Raw genomic sequence first — 18,387 nt, forward strand, 5'->3', positions numbered from 1 at the left:
TTTATGAATCCCAAATTGCAGTGCTTTATTCTGTTATTTCCGTAAGCTGCTCATAGAGCTTCTCACAACCAAGCGGTCTGCTAATCTTATTAAATGAAAAGGACAGGATAAAGAAAAAGAGCGCGGGCCATTGAGAACTCGGGTATGAGGGCTGCGGCCAGAAATCTCACGCCATTTCTCACGGATAAATGATCCCCGATTCCTTTTATTTATTTCTTTTTTACCAGATAGGGCTAAGGCTACACATTCCCTCTCCGGGGACGACGACCCCGAAACCGGCACCGATTCTCTTTCTTGCAACTTCCCCATAACTTTATTCCGCGCGGGCGGGGGGGGGGGGTTGGAGAGAGAAGAAACCGGCCAATAGTAGCTCTCAAGGGGCAGGACCGAAGTTGCTCCTCCCCAAGTGACGGGGGGGGGGGGCTTCCGCAGCTCAGAGGCGCAGTGCTTTTTCGTCCCATTTGGAGCTATGGCGGTGGCGTTGAGAGTGGCGATGCTGTTGGCGGCCTTGGCGCTTCAGGGGGTGAGTGAGGACGGGCAGCGAGAGCGGGAACCCCGGGGCGGCGGCGGAGAGCAGAAGGCAGCGCCGCTCTCCTCGCGAGTTGGGCGCAGGGCAGCGGCAGCAAAAGTGCTCCTCAAGAGCCGAGCGGCGCGCTCCTGCCTTCCCCGCGAGCCATTGTTTTTAGTGCGCCGCCTTTCACTCCCCGCGGGAAAGTTGCCCCGCGTGGCGAAGCGGCCCCGGGTTGGGAAGCGCCAGGACCTCTGGAGCGAGTCCTCCTTCGGGGGTTGTGGGGGCTCCCAGCAGCAGCTCCCCCCGGCCCCGCTGGCTGGGACTTGTGGGGAGCGGGGTCCCCCTTCCCGCGGCACCCGGGTCTGGGTTTTCACGGGGAAGCGCCTTCCTCGTGAGCTGCTGCCGCCGCGGACCGCGCGCCGCGGCTGATAAGGAAGCCGGCCGGCTCCCAAGTTTTGGCTCGCTTCGGCTTTCCCCCCGCTGCTCAAAATGGCTCCTGCCCGCGCAGGCAATCGGACAAGCGACGTTGAGGGTCGCCTTCTTCCGAAGAGCGGAAAGTTCACAAGGGCGGCGGTTGGCTTTTTTGGGGGGGGGGGGTTCTTGGAAGTTGGAGGCGCTTCGAGAGGGAGATCGTCTCCGCCGTTTGTCAGCCGAGGCTTTGCACTTCCCAGAAACAGTGGGAAGTCCGCGGAAACGAAAGTGGGATGGGCGTGGGCGCTCCCCAAGGAGACCTCTTGGAACCCGCCTTCAAATCCGCAAGCCAAAGCTTCTCCGCCTGAAGTCAATTCTTGCTGCTGTAATAACCATTAATGGTGACGGCCTTCGTTAAGAGGGTAACGGCGTGTTAATACCCTGTGACGTCAGACAGAGGGCTTCCGGGATTCGAGAGGACTTTGCTCTTAGCGTTCTTAGACACATTCAGACACACTTGGCGGCCTTTTTCCTCCCCCCACCCACCTTTCCTCTCCTATGTCTGATTTTCATTACGTATATTCCTATGTTCCTATTACGTCTATTACTACGTTCTACTGCAAATAGTTTCATAAAGATGATCGGCCCGAAATAATTTTACTAGCCCAGCTCCTGATACGCCGACACCTTTTCCACCTTTGTGGCCTGAAAGGTGGGGGGAATCAGTTTAAATAGTTTATATCTATGACAGGATGATTGCTTGAGACAGAAATGCTTTTAGGAAGATTGAAATGGGAAAACAACGGGGCAGAGACCTATGTTTGGAGAAGCTAGATTGGTAAAGAAATACAAGCCATCTTAGAGTTTACCTTCTTTAAAAGATAGGGGTATAGGTCTTTAAAATAAATTTTAAAATACCTGCTTATGGTACTACCTACTCCACAGAATACACTGGAAGCAAGAAATATAACTTTTAGTTTTCTACTTTGTAATCTCAATTATTTAATTTTAAAATTATGTATCAGGATACCAAACATTCAAACCATAACAAATGTGACTGTTGTATGCACATGATATTTTATGTTACTTTTTTGTTTTTTTGTTTTGCTCTCTCTATGTAAACACATATGTTTATGAATGGTTGTGGATTTTATTAGTTTTTGTACCTTGTTTACAGCATATTTAGCATGTCTTTGTTGCTGGCTGATTTGCTGCTATTGCTTTGCAATTTGCAGCTACTGTATAGCTTGTTTTGATGGACAGGTTTAAACAAAAGCATAAAGAAAAGTGACCAGGCCATTGGATATTCATGTGCTAATTTCAAACTGCAGGTGGACAGGGGTGGTTGTAATTTTGATTGTTTTCCCTTAGGAAAACTAGCACAGACTTCTCCCTGACGTAATATTTAATTATTTATTTTGCAGTGAATTTTTATGCATCTCCTCTCTAGCAGTCAGGACCAGTACACTGTAAAATTAAGTTATTAAGTTCAACAAGTGCTGCTTAGCAGATCTGGCCTTGTAAGGTTCCTAAATGAGAGCACACATAGGTACCATAGGCAAGGTGCTATATTCCAAAGGCTGCAATCCCATACATACACAGTTCCCCCATTTGAACATGATGGGGTTTGCTTCTAAATAGGCATGATTAATATTGCACTGTAAATTCACTGAAGAATTTAATTTTTCTTGTAAATTTTCCTTGGACTGTGGCAGTATAAGTGCAGCTGATATTACCACTGCAGCTTGGAAATGTATCTTACAGATTTAGATTGAAGTAATTTCCAACAAAGTCTCTGTGATTCTAAACACAGACAATTTTCAAGTAAATGGGATTTTTTTCAGTTGGAATGTAAGGTGGAATGTTCTTGATTGTTAAATGTCTCAGTAACATTAGCAATGTTAGCATTTAAAATAAATACTGAATGTCTGAAATGTAATTTCTCCATCAGCCTCTGCCAACCCAAGGGGAAAATAACAGACTTTGCATCTAGGTAACAAGCCACATAACAGTATTTTCACAAAGTGCATTATTTTAGTAGTCAGTAGATGTCACAGAGAAAAAACTAATGTGCACATCCTAATTAGTTTTTGCTTTCTTTCACTACTAAATCACCTTGAGATCATTGTGCTTTAATTCACTCTGTGTATTGCTTTTTCACCCTGGTTCTCAAACTGAGTGCAAGGAAGAAAAGAGTCTCTTCTGCTGCAAGAGCCTAGATGGGGCATCTAACTCATAATGAAGGGTTTTTGAAACATGGGCATCACATTTAGTATATCTAGGAGCAACTTTCTAGTCTTTTGTTATTGAAATCTCTCCAGCTATCTCCCTGCTTTTAGTTTACAGCCTAGTGTTCAAGGCACAACTTGGAAATTCATTCTGTTTAAATCAGCGGGATAGGAATAGTGGAAGCTGCCACGTGCAATTTCAGACCATTAGTCCACTTAGTCCAGGGTGATTTACACTTAACTGGCAGTGACTCTCTGGGGTCTCTTGCAGAATCCTCATCTGATCCCTTTCAACAGGACACCGCTCTCAGCTGGCCCCTGCCTGCCTACCTTTTTATTTACAGCCAGTCTAGGACGTGACACTGGCTGTTAACTTCCTCCTCCTCAGCCTCCTCACCCTTGTACAGTTCAGCAGGGAGGAGGCTGGGGGACAAAACTAGAATCTGTCAATTCTGCCTGTCATTGGCTGCGGTAGCTCCTTTCATTGGCTCTGACTCCACCTACTGTTGGGTTCCTTGCCTGGTGTCCTACTAGTCCCAAGGGATACCAGCCACCATTTGGAATTGGTTGTGAGGCCATTTTTGTACAAGGCAAGTGATCTACCACTGAGCTATGTAGTCCATCCCAAAGTTGAGTTTGGCCTTATCTCTACCACCCCTAGTGGTAGGGCCTATTCCTACTGCACAACAGGTTCACCGTTTCCCATTGCAGAAGTTTATGTTTTGCGCTAACAAGGGTGGTTCTGATCGCTTTCTTTGTCATGCATTTAGACTCAGAATTAATTGTTGAACATGTAGGCTTGTTCACATTTTTATCTTGTCTCTGATCAGTTTGAGAACCACACCTTTTTACCACTAATCATCTTTCAATGTCAGAGCTGACCACTATATTTATATGTGCAGCTTAAAAGTAGAGTTCCAAGTTGTGAAATTGCACTTTGAATTCTCCCTGTTTCCAATAGCCTGAAGCCAGCCTGTTTTTCCTTTCTCCTCCTGTGATGAGGCTGCATTTTAATGTTTTAATCTTGTTTTTTAAGTTGTATTCATTCAACTTGTTCTTATTATTGCTTGTTAGCCGCCCTGAGCCCGGCCTTGGCTGGGAAGGGCGGGGTATAAATAAAATTTATTATTATTATTATTAGGGTTTGAGAAGTTCATGGATCACTCAGAAAACTTCTGTTGACTAATAGATTGAACAACCACATTGTGAAAATCCCACTGGCATTGGTGAAGCTGCTTAGAAATTGAAAATGTTGTCCTTGCTAATACAGGCAAGATTTTTGGTGAAAGTGCTGCTCCAGAACTGCCCCATTTTTAACACCCCAGATTTTATTTTATAATATAACATTCCAGTCCTCAGAGGTGTGCTTGAATGTAAGACGAGTGTCCAGTTCTTCATGTCAAAACAACTTACCGTATTTTTCGCCCTATAGGACGCACTTTTTCCCCTCCAAAAATGAAGGGGAAATCTGGGTGCATCCTATGGGGCGAATGCAGGCTTTCGCTGAAGCTTGGAGAGCGAGAGGGGTCGGTGCGCACCAACCCCTCTCGCTCTCCAGGCTTCAGGAAGACATCCGCAGCCTAGGCAGCCCTGCAGACATCCGCAGCGTGGGGAGCCCTGCAGGAGTTCCCCGCAGGGCTCCCCACGCTGCGGATAGCAGCCTGCCGCCCGGCAGGCGGGGTGCCCTGAAGCAGAGCGCCCCGCCCACCGGACAGACATCTGCAGCGTGCAGAGCCCTGCAGGAGTTCCCCGCATGGCTCCCCACGCTGCGGATAGCAGCCTGCCGCCTGGCGCGCGGGGCACCCTGAAGCAGAGCGCCCCTCGCGCCGGGCATATATCCGCAGCGTGGGGAGCCCTGCAGGAGTTCCCTGCAGGGCTTCCCACGCTGCTGATAGCAGCCTGCCGCCCGGGGCTGCTCGGGGACAGCAGGGAGGCACAGCGCCGCCATCCCGCTGTTCCTCGACCTGGTTCGGTTTCCCCGACCTGCTTTTGGGGGGAAAATAAAGGAAAAAAATTTTTCCTTTATTTCCCCCCCAAAAAACTAGGTGCGTCCTATGGGACGGAGCGTCCTATGGGACGAAAAATACGGTAGTGTGTTTCTTGGCTTGCTTGCATTTTCCATTCAACAGAACTTCCTGACTTGCACTTCCGCTCCAGTTGTAGCACACTGATCCGGATTGTATAAATTGCAATAAGGAGCTGGAGTTAGGCCACCTTTCTTCTCATGGAAATGAGTGAGTTGGCATTAACTTTTCAGCATATCGTGAACTTTCCCTCTGTCCATGCTACTGTCCAATTCCTTCTTCAGTTCTAAAAGCAGGAAGCCCACAATTTGCATGCAGGACAAGGGTAAACCCTTTAAAATAATGTATTTCTCATATTTAGGATGGGGAACGCAGCTGTTGCTGCTGGACTACAACTCCCATCATCCCATTGGCCATGCTGACCGGAAGGCCACAGCCTCCCCATCCTTGCCTTAAAGCTTTACTGCTTGGCTTTCCTCATGTCAGAGGGTATTTCTTACTGCAGGAAACTCTTTTACCCAAAATGTCAAAAGGAGTTTTGCTTGGTGCATTTATTATGTGGGAAAGATTGTTTCACACCTCTTTTTCTGGTTGCTATGAGGAGAATAAAAGTTTGATTTGAGTGTTTAAAAAGCAATATTTTGAATTGAGCTCTACTTCAAAGCTTAGCAAAGAAATGTTCTCCCTGTGAATATGCTGAAGTACTGGAAATGAGTTTTTAAATAGCCAATAAATCTCATATTAAGATGGGATGATGCACCTGGGAAGTCCATTCCTATGAAGCCTGTCTCTCTGAATCTCTTTAGGTTGAATCTCCACGGTTGATACCTCAATGTGATCATGGAAAATATCTTGATTCTGGGCGACATTGTTGCAAACTATGCCCTGCAGGTAAGTGGTCATGCAGTGGCTTATATATTTAGCAAAATAACTGAATCTCTCTTTGTTGCAGAGGCATAGGCAAACTCGGCCCTCCAGATGTTTTGGGACTACAGCTCCCATCATCCCAAGCTAACAGAACCAGTGATCAAGGATGATGGGAATTGTAGTCCCAAAACATCTGGAGGGCCGAGTTTGCCTATGCCTACTCCAAAGCTTATTGAAAAGGATTTGTTCATCAGGTTTAGCATTTATATGGTACTCTTTCCTATATATTTCATCAAAGACTATCTCAGCTATTCTGTCAAATAGGCAAATATTAGGGCAAAAGCACACATTTATGTGTTTATTGAAACATGTATGCTGGTTTGCTAGCAGTAGTGCAGATTCACTTTAAAGGTGAAATAGATTGTGGGGGAGGTGGCAACAGTTATTTATAGTATATCTTCCTCCTCTTCTTTTCTCCCCTGCTCCTGCCTTTGGGAATTTGCATCCTTTATGGAAAAAATAATACACTTTCTCTGTAAAATGCCTCTGACTTGGGAGCTTGTCAAGAAAATGATTTCCTGTTGCAAAAGTGAATAAATTTCAGAAAGGTTAGGAACCATTTAAACCAGTGTAAGCTTTCTGGTACCATAGCTCAAGTCAGTAGAGCACAAGACTCTTAATCTCAGGGTTAGTGAGCTTGAGCCCCAGGTTGGACAAAAGATTCATGCATGGCAAGGGGTTGGATTAGATGACCCTCTGGATCTCTTCCAACCCAGTGCTAAGGAGATTGTACTGTTGGGCAAGCAGAAATACTTAGGCTTGTAGAACAGTCTGCCCTCTCCTCCCCAGGCATGCTGTTCTGAGGGATCTCCCAACCCTCCGAAGTAGATTTGGGGGAGGAGGGGTATCGATAGCCCCATTGTGCGAGCAGGAGTCTGTACATTGGCTTCTGCTAGCGTGACGGGGTAGTTGAATTCAGCCTTTACTCAATTTCATTTGTCCAAAGCCTTCCTCCAAAACGGAGACTCTCCTCCTCTCTCCCTTTTTCTGCTCACACATATCACTTGAGGTAGGGTTAGGCTGAGAGATGATGGCTACCCCAAGGTTGCTAGGGGTGGGATTGAGATTCAGGCATGAGCCTTCCCAGTCTCAGTTATCTAATCTACCCACTATGGTACACTTGTCCAAAAATATGCTTGTGTTGGATTTGAAAGAATGATAAGGAGCTATCTTCAATTATTAAAGCCTAAATGTAACACCCTTTTGAAATGTTCTGCATTTAAAATAAGTTTCTGGTTTAAATATTGGAAAAAGGCGCCTATGCCCCACCAGTGGAGCACCCCATTTAGGGACCTGCTGCTACAAGTGTTCAATCTATTCCTGTGTTTTTTAAGGGGGCATAGTAGGGGCCTCTGGCAGGTATGGCTCCACCATCAGAGCTCTTCTGCAGCAGACTGACACTTCTGCCCCAATCTCTCTCACTCCAGGCAATAGCTCAGGGGATTAGTCCCATGCAGTTCTGTGGAATTCACTTTCCAGTAAATGTGCAGCCAACTTGTACACGCTGACCTGTGTAAACACACATAAGATTGGGCTGCGTACATTCTTTATAGATTGACACCTTTGTAACCTTAATTTAAGCAAAAAGGTTCACATTGCAGATAAAGTCAGAGGTATGCATTCTGCAAATACCTTAATTAACATGCTTTTAACCTTGAATTTTTTTGATGTCCCCATATAATAGGTACCTATGTTGCTGAAAGCTGCATTACGCCACATACTTCTGGAATTTGTGCACCCTGCCAGGAAGGAATAGACTACACTGCTCATGCAAATGGATTTCAGAAATGCTTGCCTTGTGATGATTGCAAATCTGGTACAGTATGGTTTTGTGAACTGGTTACTTTCTGACGCTAGGGTTTTAGAAGGTCAGCTGTCTTCTCCCAATCAGTTGTATTTTGTTTTGCTTTAATAGTCTGCTGAGGGGACCCATCACAATCTAATTAAACTATGGCCCTCCAGAATGGTGCTGAACTACCGGTACATCTCTCATCATCTCTGGCTATTGGCCATGCTGGCTGGGGCTGATGGAGTTAAGTAACATCTGGAGGCAAGAGGTTCCCTGTCCCTGATTCCCCACCCACTTCATGACCTTGAATGCTAGTTCTTTCCAAGGCAGTGTTCACTTAGGGATCTTTGAGTTGCTTTGTATCCTTTGTTGTTGTTTAGTTGTGTCCGACTCTTCATGACCCCATGGACCAGAGCATGCCAGGCACTCCTGTCTTCCACTGCCTCCCGCAGCTTGGTCAAACTCATGTTGGTAGCTTCGAAAACACTGTCCAACAATCTCGTCCTCTGTCGTCTCCTTCTCCTTGTGCCCTCCATCTTTCCCAACATCAGGGTCTTTTCCAGGGAGTCTTTTATTCTCATGAGGTGGCCAAAGTATTGGAGCCTCAGCTTCAGGATCTGTCCTTCCAGTGAGCACTCAGGGCTGATTTCCTTAAGAATGGAGAAGTTTGATCTTCTTGCAGTCCATGGGACTCTCAAGAGTCTCCTCCAGCACCATAATTCAAAAGTATCAATTCTTCGGCGATCAGCCTTTTTTATGGTCCAGCTCTCACTTCCATACATCACTACTGGGAAAACCATAGTTTTAACTAGACGGACCTTTGTTGGCAAGGTTAATCTATTGGTTCTCTAAATGTTTTGAACATGTGGCCCTTCCTACACTTTAATGCTTTTATGAAAAGAGAGGATGACCACTGACAATTTTAGGAAGCATTGCAGATTTATTTCTGTCCTTTTTTTTAGGTTTTGAAATGGTGAAGAGCTGCACTGTGAAGAGTAACACTGAATGTCGGTGTAAAGCCGGGTATTACTGCCCCCCAAGTTGTGAGGAATGTGTTAAGTGCAATACAAAGTACGTACATTAATGGGTTAGTGTGGCTGTCTTTAGAGAGAGGCTTGGGTACTGTTGGCGCAGATTGACTTTAAATAAGTGATCTCTTATAATAAAAAACACCCAAGAAAAAGGCAAATTTTAAATAATTTGTTTTTAAATCAGGTCTCTTTTTGGTACTTGTATTTCCTAAGAAATGAGGCATACTGGTTGGTTAATATAATGATTGGCTGAAAAGTGCAAAGCCCCTTTGTGCTGGGCAAGTTGAGGGCTGCATTGGGTGGAGGAAAAAGCAAACTTAAATGCAGGATCTTGAGTTACAGTTTTCATAATGACCAGGTGAGTTGGAAACAATACAAGTAGTCTTGATGGAATAGCTTCTACTAGGTGATAGTTAGGGGGGGGGGGATCCAGCAGAGTTGATGGAATATGAAAGAATAGCTGAATGCTTTAGGTGCTTATGGTCCTTTTGAATTTTAACAATTTTATATTTAAAATAAGAATGCTAATTTTAAAATATATGAAAATTAATTTTTAAAAATAAAGTATTTGTTACTGGTCATCCATAATGTGAGAGCTTCTCATAGCTTTTAATAGCAAATTCATTTTCTGTGAAGTTTGCCCATCTGTCTGAAGAGACAAGTTTAAGCTGTACGTCTTTAGAAGGCACAGATGCCCTAGCTGATTAGAAAGTCTGTCATCTTCTTTTTAAACCTAACATCTAGGTGTCCTGAAGGGCAGATTCCTGTGGAAAACTGCAGTGCCACTACAGATATGAAGTGTGGCTCTCGTACAGGTACAGTATGAACACTATGTTTTCCAGAATGCCCGCCTCTCTTGCTTTTTGTAGTGGGCTGCCTCAAGCAAACTCTGCCCTCCAGATGTTTTGGGACTACAGTTCCCATCATCCCTGACCACTGGTCCTGTTAGCTAGGGGTCATGGGAGTTGTAGTCCCAAAAATATCTGGAGGGCCGAGTTTACCTATGCCTGCCCTAGTGGAATTGAGTACTCTTGAAGATAGCATAGCTGACTGGAATAGTGAACAGGAATAGTCAACACTACAGCAGGTTCCACTTTTTATATATAAAGCACCTAAAAATATTTAAGTATGGTAAAAAGATGTTACCATTTTAAAGCCTGTTTAGAGTGGAACTGGAAAACTCTGTTACACTTTTGGCAGCTTTGCCTGCTATCTCCTATGGTAGATGGTTCAGGAATCAAATCCTCTATTCTCTCAAGACTTCAGGGATCCACCTCTTCTTTTTCCAATAAAATACTCACATTAGCAGAAACAGTGTAATATACCAGGGTGCAAATAACTACATGACAGCCTGAATCTGCAACTGGTTACCTTTCTGTACAATTAACACAACTTGAAATTGGTGACATCTGTGTGCACTTAACAGCAGGATTGAGGCTACAAGACATAGACCTCATTTGGACATAATGTGAAATCATAATTTATTGTTACATTTGACCAAGTCCCTGCGATTTGGGGGTTGCCTATGGCGTGGGGGTAGAGGATCTGTGGCTTTCCAGATTTTTCTGCAATACAGCTCCCATCACCTCAGTCATGCTGGCTGGAGCTGATTGGAGTTGTTGGGCTACTCAAGGAGGTTAGACTGGCCTTGACCAGGGCCAGAGCCTTTTCAGCCCTGGCCCCAGCCTGGTGGAACGCTCTGTCGCAAGAGACTAGGGCCCTGCGGGACTTGACATATTTCCTGCAAGATGGAGTTGTTCCGCCAGGCCTTTGGTCTGGGCCCAGTCTGACCCCCTTTTTTCTATTGGACCCTGTATGTAAGTGGCCTCCTTGGCTCTTTCTATTGGCCCATATGGGACCAGCACGGGTGGCTGGGCATGGTGAACATTTAATATTCCTCATCCCTACGGCTGTGATTCGTGGGTTCCCACTTAATTTTATTCTGATTTTAAATGTGATTTTGAACTGTATTTTAACCAATCGTTTGATTTTGTGTTTTTAATGTATTATATATTTGGTGTTAGCCGCCCTGAGCTCGGTCTTGGTCAGGGAGGGTGGGGTATAAATTATTATTATTATTATTACCACTGGTTTTACAATAAGAGGTTTTTGCAATAACCTGTTTTGCCTCTGAGCAGACCTGTGGATGCACTCCTGTTCTATCTTGCTCTGGCCTGAAGCAAAAACTCAGGATAGGAAACAAACTTGCAGTAGTGTAGGTTTTCCAGAAAATCAATAATTAGGAAATCAGCACATTTTCAGGTGCCCTAACAAGTATTCTGATTTTGCACATATGATTTGTTTTTGGAGAGCAATACTTCGGAACTGCCAAGCTTCTGCTTGCCTAATATTTTTTTAAAGTGGCACCCAATCATTGTTATTAATGAGCTTATGAAACTGAACATTTTTCACCCCACATTGCTGCGTTCTTGGGAGATAGTGGCCTGTGTCTTCCTTCGTGGCCCCCTTCCTACGTTTACTATCAGAGGCACCCGGTAAGTTTTTGTAAAGCATGAGTTAATTATGTTACCCAAAGCAAGCTGGGTGTATCTTTCACCAATATTTCAGCCCAAGTGAAAGGTTCTGGTGATTGGGACCTGTTTCTAATGTGCTTATTTTTTCCTTTCCTTTCAGAAACCAAGAATGCCACTTCAATTTATATAGCCATTGCATTTGTTGTTGCTGTTGCTATCATTGCCTTTGGTGCTATTGCATTATTTCGCTGGAAGTCTACAAGAAATGGTTTCTGTCAAAGCGATGAAGGTAATTTCCTAGAAAACAGCTAGGATTTGGGAAAGCCAGTGGGAAGGACCAGCACTCAGTGGCCGAGGACATGTGTAGCTTGCAGAAGGTCCCAGAACCAATCCCTGATCTCTCCAGGGTCAGATAGTAGGTCATGTACAAGACCTCTGCTTTTGTTAAATAGTTAATACTGGGCTAGATGGACAAACAGCCTTATCATAGGTAACACAGAACTGGGGTGGGGTAGCCACCTTAGGACAAATATACAAAACTTCTGTGGGTAATTGAAGGAAAAGAATTTTCCACCTGCAAACTATAATTTAACCATAAACTGGAAATTAAAATAAGTCTTCAGTACTAACAACATTTTATTTGAAAGTTAGGTAAAGGTAAAGGGACCCCTGACAGTTAAGTCCAGTCGCGAATGACACTAGGGTTGTGGCCCTCAACTCACTTTACAGGCCGAGGGAGCCGACGTTTGTCCGCTCCGCAGACAGTTTTTCCGGGTCATGTGGCCAGCATGTCTAAACCGCTTCTGGCCAACCCAGAGCAGTGCATGGAAACGCCATTTACCTTCCCGCCGGAGCAGGACCTATTTATCTGCTTGCACTGTGTGCTTTCGAACTGCTAGGTTGGAGGAACAGGGACCGAACAACAGGAGCTCAGCCCATCGCAGGGATATGAACCACCACAAGTCCAAGCGGCACGGTGGTTTAAACCACAGCGCCACCTGCGTCCCTATTTGAAAGTTAAACACCATCAAAATCAGCGGCTGACGTCAGAGAGTGCAATGTAGTGTTAAGGAGGTCATCCTGTTGGTGTAAGTGCTTCTGCTTGCCCAATGGAACAGTGTCCCCGCCCTCACCCGTATGCTGCTCTGGGGGTTCTCCTGTTCATTCCACTGTGTTAATCATAAAACTAAGAATGAAGAGAACATGACAGTCATGTCATCTCCATTTTGATTCCAACAATCTTAGTTATGTCTTGAAATACTTTCAAAGTTGCTGTAATATGACCCAATACACTGATATATAAACATTTATTTCTCTCTCTCTCACCATTCCTGTCAAGAAACATCTGCCCAACCTTGGTGGGTAAGTGTCCATAAATGTCACTCCTTATTATAGAAACATGTCTGGTATACTTAGCTTCCTGCCTTCCCCATATTTTGGTTGGACAGGGCTGGAAGTTGTCATTGTGGGATGTGTCAAGCAGGACATTGTGGTCAGTTCCTTTCCGTTAGTCTCTTGCATCTCATAATCTCATTGATGAGTTATAACCCTGTTAAATTTGCAGCTTGATGGCATATTTTTAAACACCTGGCAAGGGGGATATGAAGTCTCATTCAAGAAAGAGTTGTTCGCTAATCATGGAAATAAAGGAACTACTTTTTGAAATCCTTTGCTATACTGGGTTCCATGTGCTCAGTGCTGTGTGATGTTGCAGTCATGAAAACTTGTCATGATATAGTGCAGATATCTAGTACACAAGTGATAGTGGCTCAGTTTATTAACTGTGGGCCAATGGTATAATGCAATTTAGCAAGCAGCATTATTGGAAGAACTGACAGAAAAATTTAAATTAGCAAGAGGTCAAAAGAAACATGTCAGTTTTTATGCAGTTTGGTGTGACTTTATTGGCTGCACAAAAAATGAGGCATATGGTAGAACAGTGCCATAGTTTACAGCACAGTCTGGCGTGCGTGAAGTACACATTTTAATTCCCCAACCACCACCTTTATATAAATTCTAATTGTTATGGAAACAAAATACCTTCTACTTATACTCATCAATCTAAGCAATACTTGTTAATATACATAATAATTTTGACACAACTTTGTTAGTATATTCAGAAATGTTTATTGTTTTACATTTATGTATTTGTTGCATGTCATGTGGTAGAACATAAACAGATATATCTCGGTATAACCATGTTAGAAAAATTAAATATGAAAATGAATAAAACCTATGTTACCAAATAATAATAGAATCATAGAATCATAGAGTTGGAAGAGACCACAAGGGCCATCGAGTCCAACCCCCTGCCAAGCAGGAAATAATAATGAGAGATAACTATTGGTTGCATATAAAGTGGATCATTGATGCCTATGTGTACTTTAGCAGTCTATGGATTTGTGACTCAGCAATATGCCATGCTGGCATGCCAATATTGCCCACGCATGCATCAGCGATCCAGTTTGTTACACTGAGTGCATGCAACCCTTTATAGGGAAGGGTTTTTTAAAAACAAAAACAAAGCACACCGGATCTTGCATTTAAACTGGGTCTCTGCTTCCAGGAACGCTGTAAGAAAAAGAATCCTGGACCAAATGGAGCTTCATCTGAATCGGTAAAACATTCTGATGTTCTTATGCTTAGGCTGTGATCCTATACCCCAGGGGTGGCTAACCTGTGGCTTCCTGGTGTTGCTCTACTACAACTCCAATCACCCCTTACCATTAGCCATCGTGGCTAGGGCTGAGGACAGCTGGAGGTCCCTACCCCTGCTGTAAACAGGTGCATGGAAAGAAATGTCCCCAGCTGAGTGTGTACTGCTGAGTAAACATGTCCAGGATTGTGCTTTTGACACAAACAAGCATTCCTAAAGCTGACAACCATCTAGTACCAAAAGGGTTTTTTCCTTTTATTTCCAGCTACTTATAAATCAGATGGAAAAGTCAGGTCCTGTATCAGAAAAAAAGTTGCCTGGGAATACTGACAGAAGCGACCTGGCAGCGGGCAACACAAATGAAGAACCTCTCCTGGGAAGCACTGAATCCACCGCTGCAAGCCTGCAGCCCAATGTAAGAAAGTGTAGAAGCTGTTCAACTGGAATTTTCTCTATACCTGATGACTATGGGGTGGGAGCATCTCTGACCACTGGCCTTGCTAGCTAAATCTTGTCAGAGTTGGGAGCTCAACAACATGTGAAGGGCCAAAGGTTTCCCCACCTCTGCTTTATGGTAGTGTGCAAGAAACTGATTAGGTTGCTGGCCATTTCTTAGGTACCAGCAATCCAAAAACAGCAGTTGGGAGCTCAAGCAAAGAATATACTTAAGGTAGATGGAAACAAAAAAAGCAAATATTGATAGAAGTATCTGAAATGTATCTCTAGAGTCTAGAGTCACCTTACTTTCCATGTGAGTACTACAGTACTCCATCTTGGGATGGACCAAGATGGGGTACTTTAAGTTAATTAGTGTTGTTCAATGAGAATCATTCTCTGTACAAATTTAATATTTATATCCTGGTTGGATATTTGTGATGATTCATTGGCTCACAAATACCGTTGAATAGAGAGTTAAAGAATGTTAGGAAAAGTTTAAGCACTAAAAGATAAGAAATAGCAAGACAGAGTTGCCTTTTTGAGTACAATTTATGTGGGTGTTATGTTCACACGTATAAGTGAAACTACGTATATTTGAAACCATTGAAAAAGCCTGCAAGCATCCCATTATTCCCCTTTTGATGACATTTTTGGGTCACTTCTGGATTCAGCAGAATGTCCATGTGCACAATCACACACATATTGGGCATACCTAAAATGGTCGCTGCCTGTATTGTTGTAAAATGAACCCCTTGAACATTGTATTTTAAAATATGGCCCTTTGCTTAATTATAATACTTTGAAGAAATGCTTCAATAAATTCTGTGACAGTCATCACTTTTGTAGCATGCAATAGGAAAGGTTGCTTAAAGTTTGTCAGTGATGTGTGGTTTTCTTCAAAAAGCTATTCCACAAAGCTAAATTGCGGCTGCTAATGAATTTTTGTAGAACTGTTTATAAATATAACATGCCAACTACCCTAAAGCAAATCATATGAATTCTTTATCTCTGAATTACTACTGAGATTTATGGCGGTTATTCCCCCCCCCCCCCAGTTGCAGGGGTCAAGGCAACAACCTGTAGTAGTTGTGGTGGCGTCGGCTGAAAATTCTGATTCTGTTAAAGGTAAGTCTTTCCAAGTGTTGTTTTCCCCACCCCACGATCTGTAAACCAGCAGAAGTATTGAGAAAGTATTCTTCCTGATTTTAACCTGATGTAAAATGATGGTAATCTAGTATTCATGTCTGTCCCAATTTTTTATTGGCTATGTTCTTAAACTTTAGGAAATACTTAAAAAATTATGTATGTGAATAAGTAGATTCTTTTCAACTTCGATTGTTCCAATTAAAATGTTTTAGTACACCAAATTCAAGAAGTTCCAATATGAGAAAGCTATGGCAGGCGAGCATGTAGAACAAGAGGCCAGTGGCCATTGACCCACATTTTGCAGAGACAAATTCTGTTATACAAGTAGAAGTCTTACATTAACTGAAATAGCAGTATGTTGAGCACTATACAGTTGGTATTTAAGTCTTTTAAACTAGATGCTGCAGAAGAAAAGAGATAGCATCACATTGAAAGAAAAATCTATAAAGTTTTTTTGAACTGCAGTTCAGTAGCATGCAAGTGTACTAAAAGTACACCTTCTAAACTAAACATTATCTTGTATTGTAGTGCTGAATGAAATCTATTTCGACTCAAGGAAGCAGGTACTACTGTATGACTGGAAGAATCTTATGAGAAAGAGTGGCTTAGAAGACAATGACATTGCTGAAATAGAGCATGATCACCCTTTACAAACCGGTGAACAACGTTATCAGATGCTAAAAACTTTACAAAACAGATATGGCATTAAAGATGCTTTGCTTAAATTATTAAATGGCATGTGGGCTATGAAGCTTACACATAGTTATGACAATCTAACAAATGAATTAAAAAGCAAAGGTATAATAACACTGGAGACTAAAGACTAATATTTTGGTTTTTTAAATAAAACTGAACAAGAGCAGAATCTGCAAACTACAAACTGTATGGGTCTGCTGACCTTATTTTAGTGCATGTAACTTTGCTGAGGATGTATAAGCAGAACGCACTGCTAATATGGTAAGTATGGAGACTAGTACCATTTGTCCGGAGGACAACAGTGCATGATGCATATCTACATCTATGTATTTTGTAACATCAAAATGTGAGATTGTAACTTGAACTCCTGTGAATTGCTGTACTTGAACATTTTTGCAAACAAATCTGAGCAGCTGCAAACAGTTTGTCATTCAGGTTCAAAGAAGGTAGAAAATGAATGTACACAGTTCAAAATGATGCAATTTTACACCATTTCCAAATAGCTGATGAAATTGTTACTGTAACAGAAAGGACTGAAGTATATTGTATCTTAAACACTGTTACATTATCAGAAAAATAATGTTCTTTGTAAAATGTGCTTCCTATTGTGACCAAACTTCAGTGTAATACCAAAGGTTTTACATAAATTGCAAAGCGTTTTTATTAACGTTCAGCAGGCTGAAACTGGACATAATCTGCTTGAAGCCAGAACTGCAGGGTTATAAAATCATGTAGAGGTGTTACTCCAGTGAAGAGTGGGGGGACGGGGGACTTTACACCTATAATGAAATCTTAGAATTGTGAGATTTTATTTTTTATATTTAAAAAATATACCTTTTGCAAATCTTTTATATTTAAACACTTGTCAATAAAACACTTTCTACTGTTAAAATTCATTGCTTATGTCATATGTGGGGAAATTTACAAGTAAAAAAGTGAGATGAAAGGGAATGAAATATAATGGTTCCAATTTAGTAAAAGGTAAAGGGACCCCTGACCATTAGGTCCAGTCCTGACCGACTCTGGGGCTGCGACGCTCATCTCACTTTATTAGCGGAGGGAGCTGGCCTACAGCTTCCAGGTCATGTGGCCAGCTTGACTAAGCCACTTCTGGCGAACCAGAGCAGCGCACAGAAACGCCGTTTACCTTCCCGCCGGAGCGGTACCTATTTCTCTACTTGCACTTTGACGTGCTTTCGAACTGCTGGGTTGGCAGGAGGCTCCAATTTACATAGCACTTAAATGTCCAAAGAGCCTTAACAGTGCTTCATCCTTATTTCTGAAGATGGGATGCTAGAAAATCAGCTGGGGGGGGGCAGGCGGGTTGAACATATTTAGAATGTTTAATCTCACCATGGAGAGGATCCAGTTAAATTTATATTATGGGAATACCGGCACCTCAAAAGCATTGAGCAGCATTTACTGTGGCTAGAAGGCTGAGTGACAAATGAAATGAAAGACATTGGACGAAGTATTATTTTAAAAAGAACCCCTATAATTGTCCTTCCCCCTTAAACGACTCAGTTGCTGTCAATTTTTTAGAAGGAGATCACTTTCCGGGGGTGGGGGCGGCTTTAAAAGAGGAGAACATGATGGAGGAGAGGGCTATCGGTGGCTACTGGCCACGATGCCTACGCTCTGCCTCTACAGTTGAGAGGAAGCCGTGCTGCTGAATACCACCAGGAAACTTGCCTAGGTGGCCCACCGGCCTGATCCAGGTCAGGTCTGTCCAGCGGTAAACAGGGAACGACTAGCGCGCATGCGCGTCAATCAATCAAGGACGGCGGTCGCATGATCCGCATCTGGGCCGGAGAAGCGTTGCTGCGTTGCCTGGTCACGCAACGCCCGCGCTCACCGGAAGCGGCGCCTGGAGGCGGAGCTGCGCTTCCGGATGCGCCGTGGGTTGCATCAGCCTGTGCTGGCAGAGCGGCGTCGGCGTCAGGCGAGCGGCGTCGAAGGAGCGGGATGGCGGCGTCGGCAGCCGGTGAGCTTTGCGCTTCTTGGGTTCTGAGTCCGGGCTGGGAACAAGGAGGCGCGCCGGGGCGAGGGCCGCGTC

General features: G+C 43.6%; 2 protein-coding genes across 4 annotated transcripts in view; both read left to right on the plus strand.

The window, feature by feature from the left end:
* Window positions 1-397: 397 nt before the first annotated feature.
* On the plus strand, window positions 398-17,223 carry LOC310699388 (tumor necrosis factor receptor superfamily member 6-like). 2 transcript variants are annotated; one of them, XM_083487166.1, is made up of 11 exons: window positions 399-523; window positions 5,981-6,065; window positions 7,786-7,917; window positions 8,853-8,961; window positions 9,666-9,736; window positions 11,556-11,684; window positions 12,735-12,757; window positions 13,962-14,012; window positions 14,317-14,466; window positions 15,545-15,614; window positions 16,164-17,223. In XM_083487166.1, the coding sequence occupies exons 1-11, from the start codon at window positions 470-472 to the stop codon at window positions 16,460-16,462; spliced, it is 1,173 nt and encodes a 390-aa protein (XP_083343292.1). In that variant the 5' UTR covers window positions 399-469; the 3' UTR covers window positions 16,463-17,223. The 2 variants fall into 2 exon arrangements, with proteins under 2 accessions (XP_083343293.1, XP_083343292.1); XM_083487167.1 differs by lacking the exon at window positions 13,962-14,012 and having other exon boundaries at window positions 398-523.
* An 899-nt stretch (window positions 17,224-18,122) lies between these two features.
* The window catches only part of CARS1 (cysteinyl-tRNA synthetase 1), a gene marked incomplete at its 5' end in the record, with an annotated part of 33,383 nt that continues 33,118 nt past the window's right edge, over window positions 18,123-18,387 (plus strand). Inside the window, one exon of one of the 2 annotated variants that reach the window (XM_083460650.1) lies at window positions 18,123-18,315. In XM_083460650.1, coding sequence (XP_083316776.1) covers window positions 18,123-18,315 — 193 coding nt within the window. The remainder of the gene's footprint in view (window positions 18,316-18,387) is intronic. The other variant, XM_083460649.1, reaches the window with a different exon arrangement.

Source organism: Podarcis liolepis (genome assembly GCF_965112155.1).
Source record: "Podarcis liolepis genome assembly, chromosome: 1".
Taxonomy (NCBI): Eukaryota; Metazoa; Chordata; class Lepidosauria; order Squamata; family Lacertidae; genus Podarcis; species Podarcis liolepis.